Raw genomic sequence first — 19,905 nt, 5'->3', positions numbered from 1 at the left:
CAGACAGGCTAGGTAGGGTTTCTGTGGTTTGTGGTTGGAGGCAGTTATGTTTCTGAGTAGCAGTTTCTGGAAACCTCAAGCGGGTTTCCCATGGGCATCTGGTTGGCCACTGTGAGAACAGGATGTTGGACTGGATGGGATGGCCCAGAAGGCTCCTCTTATGCTCTTGTGGTTGAAGCTTCAGTGGCTTGTTATACTTTGTTTTTCTTCCTGTGGGTGTGATGTCCAGCCAGTCTGAGTCTAACAGGTCAATATTCTCTTGGCTTCCAGTTTCATGCATTTCCCCCTACAAATCTGTGGCAATGTGCTGTGCAATGATAAGACATGCCAATCCTTATTTGCATTTAAAAAAACAAAAAACAAAACTGGAAATGTAATAGTCTTAAAACATTATTAATAGCAGTTTAAGATTTCCTGTGTATATTAAAATCCAGCATATGCTGTGTCTGCTTGGTGCTTCTCCTTAACATTACAGGATGTATTTTGAGAAATTTGGAATATGGTTTAGTCTTGTAAATAAGTTACCATCTGACACATATCTTCTTCGGTCTGAAGATGAAAACAAACTAATTCTCTTTCATTTTACAAACTCTTCCCCGTTTGGTTGCTTGGAGACAATTCCTGATCACCCAGGTGATCAATTGTTTACAAACCTAGGGTTAAAACAACAAAGAATCTTGCAGCACCTTAAAGACTTTTATTGCAGCATAAGGTTTCATGGGTTCAAGTCCACTGTGTATTAAAGATGAAATTGTAGTTTTTTGGAACACCCTGTGACTGGCTTAAAGCAATCCTCAGTGTTTAAATTGCTGATGCTTGAGATGCAGCTTTGCCAAGATAGATACAAGGTACAAATTGCTTCTTTGTATTATAGTGGTACCTCGGGTTAAGTACTTAATTCGTTCCAGAGGTCCGTTCTTAACCTGAAACTGTTCTTAACCTGAAGCACCACTTTAGCTAATGGGGCCTCTTGCTGACGCCGCGCCGCCGGAACACAATTTCTGTTCTCATCCTGAAGCAAAGTTCTTAACGTGAAGCACTATTTCTGGGTTTGCGGAGTCTGTAACCTGAAGCGTATGTAACCTGAGGTACCACTGTACGCTGGAATGAAACATTTTCTCTTAAGGGGGGCGGGGATACAACACACAAGTTTCAAATACCTCATTGCTGATGAATGGACAGCTGCTGCTGTGGTTGCTTGCCAGATGTTTCCTGCCTGATTCTGCCTAAGATGTGTAAAATTAAAAATGCAACACAGGCTGGAAAGCACATACAGTATTCCAGAATTGGTGGTTTGCAAATTCAGCTTCCATGTCTTGATTAATAATGTAGCAATGGGATGCTAGCAGCACATGGTCCTTGTAGACTCAAAGCCAAACTATACACTGTTAAATGTGTGGTTTGGTTTTCTCCTGCAATCAAATAGTTGCCATGATGAGGAACAGCTCTGGGAGGGGCAGCTTTCATTGAGTCTGTGGTGTGATGAGAAAAGACTAACCTACCACTTTCCCACGTACCATGGCTGCTGTTATTTAAGTAAAAATGAAATGGAGCAACCCCTTTCTTAACAGGACAACCTTTAATCCAGTTAGGGTTAATAGATCAATTTATTGGTTCTGGTTTATCTGTTTTATCATTTTTCCAGTTTTAGGTTTGTTCTTTGCAATTGCACATCAGTTTTGACCTGGAAAAGGACCCTCCTCACCAAAAAATTGCCATAATTTTAGTGTACATTTCTCCTAACACACAAACACACACACTTCTGCAAGCAGTTTCCTTGATATAATGCATTTTTACGACATGCATGCTTGCAATGCACACTTTCCCCTAATACACATAGTCTTGTAAAAAGAATAATTGAGGATTAGTTAGACAACTGCAAGTTCAAAAAAGTGCAAATGCTGAAGGGTGGCTGTGCTTTGATTTGCGGACAGGCATCTCCCCGTTTGTGCAGGGGCTGCATTCTGGGCATTCACATGATTTGGTGGAGCACACATAAGCCTGCCCCATTATGCGCCCTGTTATGCCCTCTTCCAGTTCCAAAACAACCCGTGCATCAGTTGAACGCAACAAAATGGTTGCCACCTGTATTGTTTCAGGAAGTGTGGATGCAGTAGTCTAGCATTTTAAATGGAAACCTCTCCCATCTCTGATTCTGGATGCATTCATCCAGACCTTGTCTCTACCTGGACACTGACATCAGGCAGATTATTCATACTATGGACCAACAGGTTGCCCACCTCTGCATCAGTCTGTCTGTTAGCACTTCTAAAGTGCCACAAGTGTTTTATTTATTTCTTTTGACACAGGAATATGTAGCTCAGGCCCCCTAGGATTCCTTGTTTGGGTAGGCAGGGGTTACATTGGGACAAGGAACAATGACTTTCGATTTTGGGTAAAAAGCATCTTGCAGAGAGGAAGCAGCCTTTCTTCTCTGCTGTAGATAAGGTCACCACCGAAACAGCGCCCTATTGTTTGTTGTACCTTCCTGAATAGGTTCAGGAAGGGCAGCTAAATATTATTTTAACAAGGAGGGCCTTTGCTTCCTGTTCCCTTTCAGGAAGATGAGGCTTGAGGCCTTACTAAAATGAAGCGGTGATTTGTGAGAACCTCGCCGCTTCCCCCTGCAACTACTGTATATGGCAATCAGATGACTTGGTTTCACTTTTGAGGCCTAACTTCTCCCTTCTCAAAACACAGAAGGGAATCCTTGCACGAAGTGCACTTGGAAACACTTGAGGCAAGCTTCAGCGGAAAAAAGGCCGAGCTGACTCCCCATTCATACCTGGTAGCTTTACAAACTAGAACATGGGAGGAGATCCTGCCCAGAGTGCATTATCAGTGTTGGGAAATGGGCCGTGGGCGTTCATTACAGGAACTGAGATGGCAGCAGAAGCAGGCTCTCAGACAGAGGCTGTCACTTGGTGCAAAGCCAAGAAGCAGCCTTGGGAGGTAGAAGCCAGAACTATCAAGGTGAGCTGTGACCTTGAAGCAGCAAGTTCAGCAGGGCCAAGGGTGTTGGTCACAGGTGGAAAGGTGCCTAGGTGTGAAGACTTCTTTTTCTGGCAAGCATATGATACTTTCCCCATTGTGTGGAGCATTTTGTCCCATCATTTTAATCTGAATTTTTTTTTATCTGCGGATTTCTTAAAAAATTAAAATTATTTTACTGCTGCCCTTATTTTTAATTTCATTTATATTGTGAACTTCCTTGGGCATTTTTTGAAGTTAAAAGGCAGGTTTAAAATGGTCTTCTAAACAATAATCGTAAGAGGTCTGTGGAAAGGTAAGCGTTGACGGTCAAGTAAAGGCAAGGGCAGGATTGTGGCCGGAGTTTGACTCTGCTTCTCATTTTCTCTGTGGCTTTTGATCCCATAGACCATCATAGTATCCAGGACCATTTTTGTAAATTTCAAAATCTGAAAATTAAATAAATTTTATAGAGACTAAAAAACCGCACCTCCAACAACAAAAATCTATATGCTACCTGGCCAGGTTCAATGTGCTTGTATTAATTTGCAAGGCCCTTAACAATTTGGGTTCAGGATACTGCAAGGACTTCCCAATCTCTTATATCCCTGCCCGATCACCGATCTTTTTTAGGGTGCTCCCCCACGGCTTGGATGCAGGGCTTGTATCCACCAGGAGCTGTGAGTTTAGTATTGAGGGCACAATTTTATGGAACTCCCTTCCAGTTGAAGTCAGACACTCCCCCCTCCCTACCCAACATCCATCAGGCATTTTAATAGAGATTTTATAGTTTTAACTTCCTTTTTTTGCATTGCCTTTTTATAAACCATGGGAGTTAAGGGATATATAAACTGTTTAAATAAGAATAAATAATATGGGACTAAACCGCTCTCCCAATAACAGCTTTGTAGCCAAAATAGGGCCAGTGAAAAAACAGAGGTATTTTACTTGTTTGAGGGAACCCCAAGGTTTGCAGAAGTGCATTAAAAGGGGGGGGGACAGCCCAAAGAGGACAGACTTCCTAAAAGCAGAAAAAAGGCTGTACTGTGTATGTGGTCAGAAGGAAGGAGCACTGAGAAAGTGTGTGTGCAGCCCTTCATTGAGCCTCTGCCACACCCTTGCCAGCCAGCCGACACCACCTCTGCCTGTCTGGAAATCTGCCTGTGCCAGGAAGCGGTGGAAGACAGGGGTGCCCAGCCTGGACAAGGCTTGTAAGCTGGAGACAGCACATTGTCTCTCGCAAGACCCACTCCAGTTGGGTGCAGTGTCCGGAGGTTCCCCCATTCTGCTTCTGGCTCATCAGAAGCACAGGGAAGTGCCCTTTGCTAGCGTGAAGCTCAAAGGAGAGGCGAAAAACTGGCAGGCACCTTGCCATGAAAAAGCCTTGCGAAACAGGGAAAGGATTCTCTGCTGTCAGGAGGCCGGGTGCCGGATCGGTTTGATACAGCTGCGGTTGTGTCTAAGAGAGCAGTGTGCCCCGCAGTTCCTTTCCCTGTCAGGGAGAGTCTGCTCGCTTAATCCAAAGCTCAGAGCTGTATGCCATTGAAAGCTACCAAATATGGAGTATAAAAAAACCTTAATTTTATCTTTGCACTGAAACACTGCACGCAAGACATAGCTCAAAATGCCTATCAATACAGTGGTACCTCGGTTAATTAATTCGTTCTGGAGGTCTGTTCTTAACCTGAAACTGTTCTTAACCTGAAGCACCACTTTAGCTAATGGGGCCTCCTGCTGCAGCTGCGCTGCTGCTGCACAATTTCTGTTCTCATCCTGAAGCAAAGTTCTTAACTCGAGGTAATATTTCTGGGTTAGCGGAGTCTGTAACCTGAAGCGTATGTAACCCGAGGTACCCCGTATTTGGTGACAAGCCTCACTTTCCCCCTCGTTTGCGGGGAAGATGACCCATCACTGATGCCCAGTCACAGCTGCATTAAAATCCTTGCTTTATTTTTCTGCTATATTCTCATGTTTGCACTGTTGGGGGGTGGGTCTGGAAGGGTCTGAAAGGAACCAGACATATGGCGGACGGTGTGAGCTTTCCAATTTAGTCCAAAGGTCTAAATTGGTTCAAACACTGAATATTGAAGGACAGAAAGGGGTTGGGCGTGGGGAGAGAGATAGAAGGTCAGGTTGAGAGCATTTGAGTCATGGAGTATTAGGGCATCATTTGAGAAGATGGAAGACCGGGGGTGGGAGGGTGGAGAGAACTAGCCTCCCTAAAAATGCATGCCCTGAAAGCGAAGTCTGGAGGAGGAATGTGCCACGAGATTTTTAAAAGCTTCTCACATGCTATAGGAGAACTGTCCCCACTTCCCTGAATGCCTTTCCTGGTTTCTTATTCCCCAGAGTCTTCCCCTACCCACCCGCCCACGCTAAATAGCAATATAATGCTCTCAGTCAGGACTGGCAACCAGCCCAGACCTGAACCTTCTAATGTGATGCAACACAGCAAGGAAAATGGAGGTGGGGGAAGGAAAGGGAGAATGTGTCTATCTATCCTTCCCTCTCACCACCCAGAACAGGAAGGAACAGCCGCCTTGTAACCACTGCCCAAAGCATCCTGTTCAGCAGGAATTGCCAATCCCGTGCCCACGGGCACCATAGTGCCCATGAAAGCCTTCTTTGCTGCCCCCAGCATGTACCATAACCCTCAGTTTCCCCATTTTGGTTTTAAGCAAGTTCCTAGCGTTTGCAGGGACGTTTTTAATGTTTGAGGTTCTATTGTGTGTTTAATACTTTGTTGGGAGCCTTCCAGAGTGACTGGGGCAACCCAGTCAGATGTACGGCATATAATGAATAAAGATGAAATAGTAGTAGTGGTAGTTAGAACCTGAGATACGAGGCAAATCATACAGGCACAATCCTTCTCATTTTTTTGGCGAGAAATTAGCCCATTCCACCCTTTCTGTGTTTTACTTCCCCTGACACACACACACCCCCAGTTTCCTGCAGGCACCCATCATATGTGAGATGCATTTGGGAGAGATATGTATTTATAGCTGGTGTGTGTTGGGTGTGTGTGGGCAAGATAGGAATGTGTGGCCTGTGTGCATGTGTGGTTTGCTTGAGAAGGACATGTGAATTATGAGCAAGTGAGAGAGAGAGGTCTCTAGTCCGCATGTGTGTCATGGGACCACCTTGCGTATTTCCCTCGCTAGTGAATGCTCCCTGTTATCAGACATCATCAGTGTGTTTGTGAGAGGGAAGGAGAACTCAATAGTGTGTGGTCTCCACATTCTGGACCATGTGCTGAGATTCCTGCATTTAGGGGGTTGCCCTAGATGTTCTCAAAGGTCCTGTCTTACCCCATAGTACTATGGTTCTATGAAGAGAGGGCATCTATTCTAATGGCTTGTTCTTTTTTGTGGGCTTTATCTTCCAGCCTTCTAGCAAAAGGAGGAGATGGCTGTAATGGAAATAGCTTGCCAAGATGCTCCAGTTATCGTTGGGCACCCAAAGGAGCTTCCTACGGATAAAGGACCGAAGGAGGTGGTGACTGAGAAAAAGAGCAGCGTTTGCAAAGTAGAGGATCCAGAGAAAAATGTGTTCCAGGGACCGTGGAAAATTCTGAGCGACGTGATTGCCAAAGGAACTGCCAAGGAAGACAGTGGGAAAGGGAGCTTAGCCTCCATCTCCATCATTGCCCAGGCAGAATGTAAGTGGGGAGCTGCAACGCTGAGTGGATGGGGGGGTAAAATTGGATTGTGGATGGGGGTGAAGCTGTAGCTGTAGCTTTCTGCATCAAAACCCTCTAGCAGACCTGCAACTCCATCAGCCCAACTAATGGGAAACTTGTTCAGCCAACACACCCCATGATTGCTGTTGCTTCACGCACCAACCATTGCAGGAAGATCCCAACTGCTGAGGTATAAGGAGCTGGTATGTCAGAATAACATTTTATGCAGTAGTAAATAGAAGAAACCAAACAGGTGTAACTCTTCTGGGGCTCAGATTCTGGGAAATACAAGCGGTTTAGTTGGAATACTGTAGGAAAGATCAACAATTATGAGGCACAAGAGAAATTGAAGTGTTAAAACAGGGCTACTTTATCCATGCCCAGGAGCCTTTGTTCCACTGAGTTGTCCTCTCCTATGCTGTATTGTAAATTGCTCCTGAAACACACTCCAAATTTTGAAGCCGCTTGCGAGGCAGTTAGCATGTCCCTCCCTGCCAGACACAAATCCTAAATTCCCATGGACATTGAGACCAAATATGCAGTTATTTGGATTTTGGTTTGCATATTTTTTCATCCAGAATTGTGATTCCTCCCCACATCTCCCCAAACAGAATACTCACAGTCCCTCTTGGTGATCTCGTGGCTCTTTTGGGAGTTACCGTATTTTTCGCCCCATAGGACGCACCGGCCCATAGGATGCACCTAGTTTTTTTTGTGGGGAAATAAAGGGAAAAAAATTATTCCCCCCCCCCCCAGGTGCGGGGCTGGGGCGGGGGAAGCCCGAGCTTCCCCTGACCCCAGCCCCCAGAACAGGCTGCTATCCGCAAGCCGTGGGAGAGCTCCGCGAAGTCGCGTAGCTCTCCCATGGCTAGCGGAGGGCTGTGCGAAGCCCGAAGCTTGGGGCATGCTGAGCTCAGCGTGCCCCCAAGCTTCTGGGTGCCGGCAAGCTCTCCGCTAGCCGTGAAAGAGCTGCATCTCCCATGGCTAGCGGATAGCTTCCTGAAGCCTGGAGAGCGAGAGGGGTCGGTGCGGACTGACTCCCCTCGCTCTCCAGGCTTCAGCGAAAGCCTGCATTCGCCCCATAGGACGCACACACATTTCCCCTTCATTTTTGGAGGGGAAAAAGTGTGTCCTATAGGGCGAAAAATACGGTAAGTTTTGACATCCTCCTTTGCTACAGCAAAGCTGATTTCCAGAAGATGGTATGACTCTGGCATTTCCTGCCTCACCCTGGCTTGTATTGTCCTTGCTTGCTTTCCCCTGCAGGTGAGATCAGCCAGGAGTTCAGCCCTACATATTCTGAGAGGCCTTTTCTTGCTGACACCAAACGATTCAGGTAAGGTCTCCCCTGCAACACAGAAAGAGCCACAAATCTCAATTGCATTGCAGGGCGGGAACTTTGATTCTAGAATGCATCTTCTACTCCATTTTAACCCTGTATTCTGGGAACAGGATTTGCTTTGAATACCCAATATTCACAATGGAGTTTATTATATATAAGGCCTAGTTCTCATGTGGTGCTGAGCCAAACAGTGACTTGGTGTGTTTTATGCAGGCTTGCATGGAGAACATGGCTCCTTTGCTCCTGCCGTCATTTTTGCTGCACCATGCTGAACCTAACCTAACTAAGCTTGGCTTAGTGTGTCCTTTGAACCTGGCCTTGTGGCTCAGCTCTCTCTAGATTAATCACAAGCTGTAACCAAGGTTTGCTCCCAGACGACATGCCAAGCCCAAGCTATGGCTTAGCTGAGCACAGCAGGGGAATCACACACTAAACTGTGATTTGGAATAGTGTGAGGTATGAACGAGGCCTAAGCCAATGACTTTGAATGCTTTAAGTAATAGAAAGGATGGGAAGCTGCAGAGTGAGGGAACATCCAAGTTATTGTGTATTATATTGTACCTGAGTTCTGATAAAAGCACAGAGTACATTGGGGTTGAGCTGAACACTTGTCCGTGTGTGTGTGTGTAAGAAATAATTGCGTATTGGTACAAAGGGTAAAATGTCTCCTACCAAAAAATCCATTTTTTGTCGCTTTTCCATAGTTGTTGATGGCTGTTGTGAAGCCACTGTCTCCCTCCCACTGCCCCTTCCCACTGCTTTTTAGGGCTGCTTTTCCTTCCCAGAATGATCCTAGCCAATCAGAGATCACATGCTAAACATGACTACACCTTTGAGGTCAAACAAGGCCATTTCAAAATAAGGGCAATTCTTTCAGCATTGCAGTCCCCTCACTCCCAATAGACTAACACCTTTAACCCCCCAAACATTGTTGAAAAGTAGAGAGATGTATTTTGTACTTTGATCGTGCAAAATATACATTTTAAGAAATGGACTTAGGTCACATAAATTAAAATTAGTGTTTGTCGCACTATTTTTGTTTCTTTGTTAATGCAGTGTCTCGTATAATCCATTGCCAGGCGTTGTGCAAAATGGAATTCCATTTTGTGGCCAAGAAGCTTCGTTGTTCTTAGGATCTAGAGGTTCTTCTAACTTCTCCTTTTATACTTCTTAGTTTTCAATTCAGCTAGAGAAGGCCATGTTCCGTCGCTGCCGCTTTTAAACTAAAATGCCTTTGCAATACCCTTCTCTGTGCCAGCCGGTCTTGTAGCCTCGATCAGATCCCCAACAATGTGGCCTACGCAACTGAGGGCAAAATCGCCCCAGCCTACAGGAAAGCCATGCATCGTGGCAAGTCCCGGAAGAAACGGCGAAAGAAAAGATCCCATCTTCTGACACACAAGGAGTCGGCCTCCCCACCTCACAAGCCAAGAACCCCAGAGCAGGAGAGCTGCACGCCAATTCCAGTGCAGGTAAGGCCTTTTCTATGTTTTCTTCAATCATGCCCAGGTATAGTACTTTCTTGGGAGTAAGAACAAGTGAAATCCCAGGCAGCTGGTTTGCTGATATCTTCCGTTAAACCCGGAATCTGGCCCCAAAGAATTTTGAAATGCATTTTTGGCCTGGCACCTAAACATTTGAAATATTTTCCCCCCCAGACCCCGTCAGTGAGGCTTGTATTTTGGGAGCAGCCCATGCTGAGAGAATCATTCCCTGCTTGACGTAACTCTTTCCCCCTTTACTTCCAGGAGGATGACCCACCCTCGGACACCCTCTTCAGTAGCGCTTCCTGGCTTTCAAAGTCATGCAAGGATTTGGGCTGCGATCTCAGCCCCTTGGAGAAACCCAAACAAGCCCTACCTGCTGGCAAGTTGGACTTGCTGAAGAATCGAGGAAAGCTAGAATTACACAAGCTGATCAGCCCTGCTCAGTGCCTGAGCCATGTCTGGAAGGCCCACACGCAAGACATTTTTACTCCTCGGTCAGAGACTCCACACCCCTTCCCTTATCGGAAGTTCCCCCTTGATTTCTGTGGCTACAGTGACCTCTTTCCTCCCTTGAAACTCAACCCTCTGAGGACCCATCTCTTTGATGACCTTTCCTGTGTGGATGGTGAGCAACGCCTCTCAGGCCTGAGCTTGGAGCGGAGCTTCTCCAAATGTAGCCACCAGCCTGCAGAAAGCATCTCAGACAAGCTGTCCATGGAAGAATTTCTGGTGGATGCCTTGAAGGGAAGTGTAATCCTCGGAGAACCAAGAAACCTAGCTTGTTTAGCCAAGACCTGGAAAGGAGGTGGATTGAGTCCAAAGGGGATGGATGGAAATGAAGGGGTGCTGCTTATAGAGGTGAGCCTTCGCAAAAGCTGAAGCTAGGGGTGACAATGGCATCTTCCTCAGGGTAGATTCCACCATGTTCTGGGAAGTAAGGGACCAGAGCTGCCCATCTCCTGGGGCCTTGTTTAAACTTCAGAACCAGATTTTGGGTGCTATTTGGGTGGCTTGGGAGGCCCGGCCAGATGGCAGGGGTATAAGTAATGAATTATTACAGTGGTGCCTCGCAAGACGAAATTAATCCGTTCCGCGAGTCTCTTCGTCTAGCGGTTTTTTCGTCTTGCGAAGCAACCCTATTAGCGGCTTAGCAGATTAGCGCTATTAAAGGCTTAGCGGCTATTAAAGGCTTAGCGGATTAGCGGCTAAAAGGCTATTAGCGTCTTAGAAAAAGGGGGGGGGGAGCGGAAAAAACCGGAACACTCACAAGACGTTTTCGTCTTGCAAAGCAAGCCCATAGGGAAAATCGTCTTGCGAAGCAGCTCAGAAACGGAAAACCCTTTCGTCTAGTGGGTTTTCCGTCTTGCGAGGCACCACTGTATTATTATTATTATTATTATTATTATTATTATTATTATCATCATCATCATCATTCACTGGTCCTGCTCACAGTAGACCCATTGGGGTTAATGGGCATGACTAACATGGGCTGATTAATTTCATTGGGCCTACTCTGAGGAGGACTAATACAAGTTTGGAAATATTTTGTGTTACAGCCTCCTTGGAATGTATCACTCAAGGCTGCAAGTGAGGGCTTGCTTGACTGAGGGCTCCCTTGTGTGGGGGACATCACAAAAACAAACCCAGCATGGCAAACTGCCAGGCCTAAGAGGGGGAAAATGAGGCTACTGCCTTTTGTCCTGACATGCTAGATCACCACAAGCAGGGAGGTTTTGATGAGTGGTAATTTCCTCACATGCTGTTTCCAGTGGGATAGCTTAGAAAGGGCTCCAGTACATGATATATATTTTTTTCAGTAGACGAGACTTCTTTTTAATGTGATTTTAAAGCTCTTCACTGAGATAGGAGTTAAGTGAGGAGAACGGGGACTTTGCTTTCAAGAGTACTCCAGCCCTTTAGCTGTTCATGTGTGAACGCTGTCAGAGTAGGTGCCTCTTCTGGCAGCTCTGAAGAAAATAACTGTTTGCTGTCTAGAAAAGCAGAGGGAACGGACCGTGGGGTATCATTGCATGTGCATGATCTTATCTTACTTGTTAGGGGTAAAAGTGGAGAAATACTCCAATGGGAACAGTAGGAGATGCTCACTCTTGAAGGACCCCTGCAGAAGTTTGACAATGGGGATGAAAGATGTCTTTTGGGATCAGCCTGGGAGGGGGGGGGAATTGCCTATTGCTCACAGATAATTAAGTAATAACTGAAGTGTGTAAGGCAGAAAAGGGCTGGGGAGGAAGCCTGGATGTGAGAGGTTTGCTTGTAGCCCCTCTCCCAATCTGTGCTTCAGGGGAGATACTCAGGCAAGAACCATCAACCACACATGGCAAGATAGCATCACATGGGCAGAGACCAGAAGTGTTCTGATGTCCTGCATCCACCCACGAAGTCTACATGATGTAGGATTGGGGAAGAGCTGCCACTTTGGGTGACCCATCTAACTTGGGTATGCCCACACAAGAGAATGTTTCCTATGAGGGGAAATCGAAGCATTTGAGGCTTTATAGATTGAAAAAGAAAAGGGGGGAAAAGATAGCTGAATTCAGAGAGTGATACAAGAGTTTGGAATTGTGACTGGTGTGGAGAGAGAACTTTGTTTGGCCCTCAGTAATATCAATGCACCCCTGAGTTGCTCAGTGAAATTGGTTGGTGCTAGATTTGGGATGGACAAAATGAAGTATTCATGGAACACACAGTGGGCTTCTAGAATTCATTAATGCACGATGTGGAGATGGCCACTTGGTTAAATAGTTTCCAAAAGAATTAGTCTAATTCACAGCTGTGTGATTTTAGGATTTAAACAATGCAGTGTATGCCTGAATAACACTTGCTAACAGGAACATCACTGGGGATGGCATTGCCTCTGGGCCTTGTTTGTAGGGTTCCCAAGATTACCTGGCTGTTAGAAGCTGGATGATGCCCTAGATCACAGGTGTCAAACACAAGGCCCGCGGGCCGAATCCGGCCCGCCAGACCTCGCCATGTGGCCCATGTAGCCGCCGCCGGCCGCCAGCCTTCACCTTTATTCTCGCTTTTTTTTGGGAGGGAACACAAGAAAGCCGCCTCTTCAGCGCATGCGCGGCAGCCTACAAGCCAGAGAACGTCTGCCCTCTAGCAGCACCGGCCGTCCTACACAGGACACCTCCACTTTACATGCATTCATGTAAAGTCCTACAGATAAAACCGGCCCTTTGAGGGTGACCAAACTGCTGATGCGGCCCCCGATAAATTTGAGTTTGACACCCCTGCCCTAGATGGACCTTTTGGTCTTACCTGGTCATGCAATATTCTTTACGTGCTTTAAAGCACTTTTAATTTTTAAAGGAAAGTTAGTGGGAACAGTTACTCAGAAAAGTTTGGAAATCTTTCCATGTGTGTGGGGTGGTGGTGGTATTATAAACTGCAGGAATCTGTCATTGCAAACAATTTGAGCAAGATCCTTTTCGTAGCTAGAAGGGAGCTGGATATTTATTTCCTCCAGTTGAAGGTGTGGTCTCTGCTTCATTTTTTAAAGACCTGTGTTGCTTTCTGAAAGGTACGGTTCCTCTGGGCGTGTCTTCAGCAATTGAGCTAGAAGGTCTTTGGTTTTTAGCAGTGCATATTCTGTGCATTTGTCATCCACAAACCAGCCCAAAGGGGACTTGCTCCTCTGGTTTATTTCATATGTATAAAATCAGTGTTCAACAAAATCATAGAGTTGGAAGGGACTTTGAGGATCATCTAGTCCAGTGGTTCTCAACCTGTGGGTCCCCAGATGTTGTTGGACTACAACTCCCATCATCCCTGAGCTCTGTCCTTGCTAGCCAGGGGTGATGGGAGTTGTAGTTAAACAACATCTGGGGACCCACAGGTTGAGAAAGGCTGATTCTAGTCCAACCCCCTGCAAGGCAGGTATATGCAGCTGTCCCATATGGGGATCAAACCTGCAACCTTGGCATTATCAGCACCACACTCCAACCAGCTGAGCTATGGGGGAAGGAAAGTGATCACATGGCATGAATACACAGCATTGGAACAATCCTTCTCCTGCATTCAGACATCTCAAAATACTTGGGAAGCAGGGCTCCTCAAGAGTGGTTTTAAGGTACTGCATTTTGCGGGGTGTGGGGTGTGTTGAGCCTCCAGAAGGGTGTGACGCGCCATGCTGGTGTGGCAGGAAGATTCAGGGACAACCAGAAACAGTATTCACAGCTTTCTTCGAGAGCATTGGCTATTCTACCGTTCTCCATAACATATTGGTGTGAACAGGGATTTTCAACTCACCATAAAAAAAAGAAAACGCTTATTTGTGTTGGTGAGAAGATGAGAGTTTGTTTGTCTCAGATAAGACCTAACATAAATGAGATTAGCCAGCAGAAGCAAGCTTAAACCTCTCATTGAGCCTGTATGTAAGAGGCTTGTTTATAATTACATTTTTTGAATGACCCATAATCTTAGGTAGTTGCATAAAATAGGTCCCATTATCATATTATAAAGTAGTTGTGTTCTGTGCTGTAGATTAAGCACTGCTTGGAGTTGTTTCCTTTTGTTTACCAATGTATTTCTTGTCAATGAAAAAGTTGGTGTGGCACGAGCAAATTTTTATCCTGAAAGTGTGGCCCGGAAAAAAAGAGTTTGAGAACCACTGCTCCAGAACTTCTGGTGGAAGAGGGAAAACCTGTAGACGTTTGGCCAGTTTCTTGGGTTAAATGACTTTAGCTAAACAGGCTGGCTCGGAAGTGCCTATGTCCCTGTACCCCTGTCACTGCCGTTGGCAGTTCTTCCCCCTTCCCTTGACCCCTGTTCCTTATACTGCTCTTGCCATCCCTCAGAAACTGAAAGCCGTGGATTATGAGTATCGCGAAGGCGTCCACTGGACCAAATGTCCAGGCTTGCTTGGCACAGGATCGTTTGGTGAAGTGTACAAAATGGAGGACAAGCAGACGGGCTTTCAGTGTGCTGCCAAAAAGGTATGCAAATGCCCCGAACCCAGTTCTGCCCGAGGCAAGGGAAAGCGAAATCAAAAGGGGAACTGAAAGCTCCTTTCCTTTCTGCTGGAGCTGCTGAGGGCTGGGGCTGGAGCAGTCGCTTTGCTGCAGCTTGTTTGTGGCTGATCTCAAGGTCAAGGCGGAAGGCGTTGCCCTGGAGACACCGGGCGGTGGAATCTCCTGCCGTGCGTGGGTGTTGGGTGCAGCAAGCTATGTGGGGAGGGTTGCTCTTTCACAAAGTCCAAACTGATAGCCTTGATTTCTCTTGAGAGCAACTGGTGGCAGAGACAATATTTCAAAAGACAGAAGTGCTAAATAGCAGCAGCAGAGAATTCTCCCCCCCACCCGATATGTTTGCTTTTTTGGTTTTGCATATTAAAATTTACATTCTTACCTTACATAGACTGGGATTCCCACAAATCCCTGGACTTCCTTCCTCCCCTGCGTGAGTCCCATTATTGAACCTTTGCTGCTGCATCTTTTTTTTAAAATAATCACCCCAATTTTTATATCTTTATATCATCCATAGTTCTCATTACATTACGAGTGTTATTGCAATCTCACTAATGATTTTAACTGTTTACAGTGCTCTCCAAAGTAAGTTTAAAGTTTCCCCCATACTTTATTAAAGTTTTGGTCTTCCTGATTTCTGATTTTTCCGGTCATTTTTGCCATTTCAGCACAGTCCATCAACTTAGTCTGCCATTCTTCTCCGATAGGGACTTTATCTTCTTTCCATCTCTGGGCTAGTAGCATCTGTGCAGCTATCGTCGCATATTTAAACAGTCTTTTCTGTTTTCAGAGAATTCTTTATTCTGACGATTGAAGCTGTAATTTTCCTGCACAGTGTTCACAGAATAATAGAATCGTAGGGTTGGAAGGGAGCCCGGGGCCACCTAGTCCAATCTCCTGCAATTCAGGAATCCTGCCATAGATGTCCCTGGGTGGGCTCGAACTGCCAACCATTCGGTTAGCAGCCAGACGCACTGACCCATTGGGGTTGCAGGCAGGGCAGTGGTGGTGATTTGTAGGGGAATTCTTGCAGCAATTTGATTGTACGGCCCTCATATGATACTGGTGTAGCTTAGCTGACCTATTTGTCTCCTGTCCTTTCCACAATGCACGTGCTTCTCGGGTTATCTCCCATGCAGATACTCTCCAGACCCCAGGCTGTTCAGCTCCAGCCACAGAACTGCTTCGTTCATCTTCACATCGTGATCACTGCTGTTAACAGTGATCCAGAGAATCCCAGCTGGGGAGCTCGGGTGACAGAGCTGTATTTCCCTGCTGTGCCTATATTTGGAGGCACTTCCAGTAGGCTGAAGTCTCCGATTATGTGCCTCCTCCTTACTCGATATATCCCTCCCCATTCTGAACTCGCCTCCTCCTCCTCCTCCTTCCCCGCAGTCTCATGTTCCAATCTAAACCCACTTCGGCTATCGTTCAGCAGCCAAACACGCCAGTGACTCATATTTTCCTCCTTATCTTCAGCAAGCTCTGTGCTTGGCCAGACGATATACCATCTGCTTTCTCTTTAGCCCTACTCTTGGCCTTAGCTGCAATTGCTTAAAACACACACAAACACACACAACCAGGCTGCATTTTGAATGCTTGTGTTGAAGGGGAAAAAGTAACCTGATACTGCCTCAACATGTGCCATGAGACTCCCCTGTAGATTCCTCTTTGCCATTTTTGTGGCTCGGAGAGTTTGTTATTTGCTACATCCCTGCAACAACAGTCTGGTGGGCTGGGGCACATCAGTCAGTGGACTTTAGCTCCGCCGCCGCCACAGCCACCCTGCGCTCTCATGGTCAATGCTCACAGCCCTTTTTTCCCCTGGGCTCTCTTGATGGACGTGGGTGGTGCTGTGGTCTAAACCACTGAGCCTCTTGGGCTTGACAATCAGAAGGTTGACAGTTCAAATCCCTGCGATGGGGTGAGCTCCCGTTGCTCGGTCCCATCTCCTGCCAACCTAGCATTTTGAAAGCATGGCAGTGCAAGTAGATAAATAGGTACCACTGCGTCGGGAAGGTAAAATGGCTTTTCCGTGTGCTCTGGCTTCCGTTACGGTGTCCTGTTGCACCAGAAGTGGTTTAGTCATGTTGGCCATATGACCCGGAAAGCTGTCTGTGGACAAATAATAATAATAATAATAATAATTTATTATTTGTACCCCGCCCATCTGGCTGGGTTTCCCCAGCCACTCTGGGCGGCTTCCACAGAAACCAAAAAACACTAAAATATCATACATTAAAAGCTTCCCTGAATAGGGCCGCCTTAAGATGTCTTCTGAATGTCAGGTAATTGTCCATCACCTTGACATCCGATGGGAGGGCATTCCACAGGGCGGGCGCCACCACCGAAAAGGCCCTCTGCCTGGTTCCCTGTAGCTTCGCTTCTCGCAATGAGGGAACCGCCAGAAGGCCCTCGGCGCTGGACCTCAGTGTCCGGGCAGAACGATGGGGGTGGAGACGCTCCTTCAGGTATACAGGGCCGAAGCCGTTTAGAGCTTTAAAGGTCAACACCAGCACTTTGAATTGTGCTCGGAAACGTACTGGGAGCCAATGTAGGTCTTTCAAGACCGGTGTTATGTGGTCTCGGCGGCCGCCCCCAGTCACCAGTCTAGCTGCCGCATTCTGGATTAGCTGTAGTTTCCGAGTCACCTTCAAAGGTAGCCCCACGTAGAGCGCATTGCAGTAGTCCAAGCGGGAGATAACTAGAGCATGCACCACTCTGGCCAGACAGTCAGCGGGCAGGTAGGGTCTCAGCCTGCGTACCAGGTGGAGTTGGTAGACAGCTGCCCTGGATACAGAATTGACCTGCGCCTCCATGGACAGCTGTGAGTCCAAAATGACTCCCAGGCTACGCACCTGGTCCTTCAGGGGCACAGTTACCCTATTCAGGACCAGGGAGTCCTCCACACCAGCCCGCCCCCTGTCCCCCAAAAACAGTACTTCTGTCTTGTCAGGATTCAACTTCAATCCATTAGCCGCCATCCATCCTCCAACCGCCTCCAGGCACTCACACAGGACCTTCACCGCCTTCACTGGTTCTGATTTGAAAGAAAGGTAGAGCTGGGTATCATCTGCATATTGATGGACACCCAGTCCAAAGGCCGGTTCCCTCGGCCTGAAAGCGAGATGAGCACCGCAACCCCATAGTCACCTTTGACTGGACTTAACTATCCATGGGACCTTGACCTTGACCTTTGCCTTATGGTTTTCATGAACCCCTCTGTCATCTCGGCTCCTCCTTTCCCTGTCTCCATGCCTCCTCTGGCAGCTGTTTCCTCAAGTTCCACATTTCAGGCCCTTGTCACCTGCGGCCTGCTTCCTTCTGCCAACCTGACTCTCCCTTAACTAACTTGTCGGCCATCTCCACTCACAACATACACACTTTTAGACCTCAGTAACCCTTCTGTTTCCAGCTCTCCACCCCCAGAGGTAGACACCGTTGTTTTCTAATTAAAGTGGTACCTTGGCTCTCGAACGTAATCCATTCTGGGAGTCCATTCGACTCCCAAAACGGTTCAAAAACCAAGGCGTGGCTTCCAATTGGCTGCAGGAGCTTCCTGCACTCAAGCGGAAGCTGTGTCGGACGTTCAGCTTCTGAAAACGTTTGCAAACCATATCACTTCTGGGTTTGCAGTGTTTGGGAGCCATTTTGTTTGAGTACCAAGCCCTTCTGGAACCAAGGTGCCACTGAACATAGAGTGAACCCTCCTGCCATCTTGCTCTCTTCAATCCAGGTGCGGGTCGAAAACTTCCGTGCAGAGGAGCTGATGGCGTGCACTGGAGGGGTGCATGCCAAAGTCCTCCCGTTATACGGAGCGGTGAAGGAGGGCCTGTGGATTACTCTCTTCATGAAGCTAATGGAAGGTAGGTGTTCAAGGACAAGAGAAAGGGAGCCCCGTGTGAGCAGCAGCAGCAGCGATTTGCAGCATACTGCATGGGCAAAGTACAGTGGTACCTCAGGTTACATACGCTTCAGGTTACAGGCTCCGCTAACCCAGAAATAGGTTAAGAACTTTGCTTCAGGATGAGAACAGAAATCGTGCTCTGGCGGCGCGGTGGCAGCAGGAGGCCCCCATTAGCTAAAGTGGTCTTCAGGTTAAGAACAGACCTCCGGAACGAATTAAGTACTTAACCCGAGGTACCACTGTAATGAGACCTGGCATGGAAATAATTTGGGGAACCAACAGAGCGGCTAAGCATGGTTAAGTTTCATTTGGCGAGTTCCGCTATGACCATGTGCGTGTCAGGGACTGGACAGAGGAGGAATGGTGGGAACCGCCTCCCCATCCTGGCCCTTCCAGAGAAGAGGACAGTATAGATTTACAACATTGGTTTGCGGGAGGTCATAACTCAGAGGCACATGAGGGGAAAAGCTGGGAAATAATGTGAGAGGAGCAGGAAGCAGCAGCAGGGTGGGGAGCGACAGCTGATGGTCTCAGTATCTTTTGAAAGCATTCCAGACCCCCCCTTCTCCCAGAACCCGGAGGGCATTGAAAGTAGCAGAGCAGAGAGCTCAGAGGCAGAAGGCACAGATCAGCCACCATATAATGAGAGAGATGGGGGGAGGGTTTCCACTCGGAGCAACACCATTACTCCTAGAGGGAGCATTTCTAATCCTCTCTATGTGGATATTGAATAAAAACTTGGTAAGAGCTTCTTGTCTATTACTGGCACCCTGCTGTGGGGGAGAAGATTGGATTCCCTGCAGCCTGACAGTGCACCACTTGTTAGAGGGAAAAGTGGGATACAGAGGGAATAAATAAAATAACAGCAATTCTTCCTTGCAGGTGGGTCCCTTGGCCAGCTCCTGAAGCAACGCGGTTACCTGCCGGAGGACCGAGCTCTTGATTATCTAGGCCAAGCGCTGGAAGGCCTGGAGTACCTTCATGCTCACAGCATTCTCCACGGAGATGTGAAAGGTACGTACCTTGTTGGTGAAGTGGCTTCTGGGTAGCAGAGAGCTGGCCTCCCCCCAGTGGATTGGCTCTCTTGCAGCTCTTGAGAGGGTGGAGAGCAGTGTTTTTACACGGTTCTCGCTGAGGTTTCCCACCCGTCTTTGGCTTTGCCATTTCTGACATGGTTGATAAGAATTCTCCGCCCCGCTAACAACACGTCGAGGAGAAGGATTTCTCGCATAGCCTAGCAGCGCTAGTTTCTGCTGCCGTGGAAGGTCGTGCGGAGGAAGAGTCAGTCCAGCGAGCTTCCGCTCCTGCTCCAAACAGCACAGATGAGACACGGGTTTCTCCTCTGAAAAAAGAACCAGGCCTTGTTGTTGCTCAAAGCATGAATCCTTCTTGTCCCTTACCTTTCCCGCCCCGACCTGGCCACAGTGATCCATGTGACGGTCATCTCCAGGCTTGACTACTGTAATTTGCTCTACGCGGGGCTGCCCTTGAAGCTGTCCCAGAAACTCCAGCGGGTGCAGAATGCAGCA

General features: G+C 47.3%; 1 protein-coding gene across 1 annotated transcript in view; it reads left to right on the top strand.

Moving 5' to 3' along the window:
- Positions 1–19,905, top strand: part of MAP3K14 (mitogen-activated protein kinase kinase kinase 14) — a 39,103-nt gene that overhangs the window by 3,719 nt on the left and 15,479 nt on the right. The window contains exons 2-8 of the mRNA XM_083469570.1: positions 6,356–6,628; positions 7,916–7,985; positions 9,250–9,463; positions 9,740–10,336; positions 14,302–14,439; positions 18,206–18,335; positions 19,259–19,390. Coding sequence (XP_083325696.1) covers positions 6,376–6,628; positions 7,916–7,985; positions 9,250–9,463; positions 9,740–10,336; positions 14,302–14,439; positions 18,206–18,335; positions 19,259–19,390 — 1,534 coding nt within the window. The 5' untranslated portion in view covers positions 6,356–6,375. The remainder of the gene's footprint in view (positions 1–6,355; positions 6,629–7,915; positions 7,986–9,249; positions 9,464–9,739; positions 10,337–14,301; positions 14,440–18,205; positions 18,336–19,258; positions 19,391–19,905) is intronic.

This window comes from Podarcis liolepis (genome assembly GCF_965112155.1).
Source record: "Podarcis liolepis genome assembly, chromosome: 13".
Taxonomy (NCBI): Eukaryota; Metazoa; Chordata; class Lepidosauria; order Squamata; family Lacertidae; genus Podarcis; species Podarcis liolepis.
This window is presented reverse-complemented; position numbering and strand designations above follow the sequence as displayed.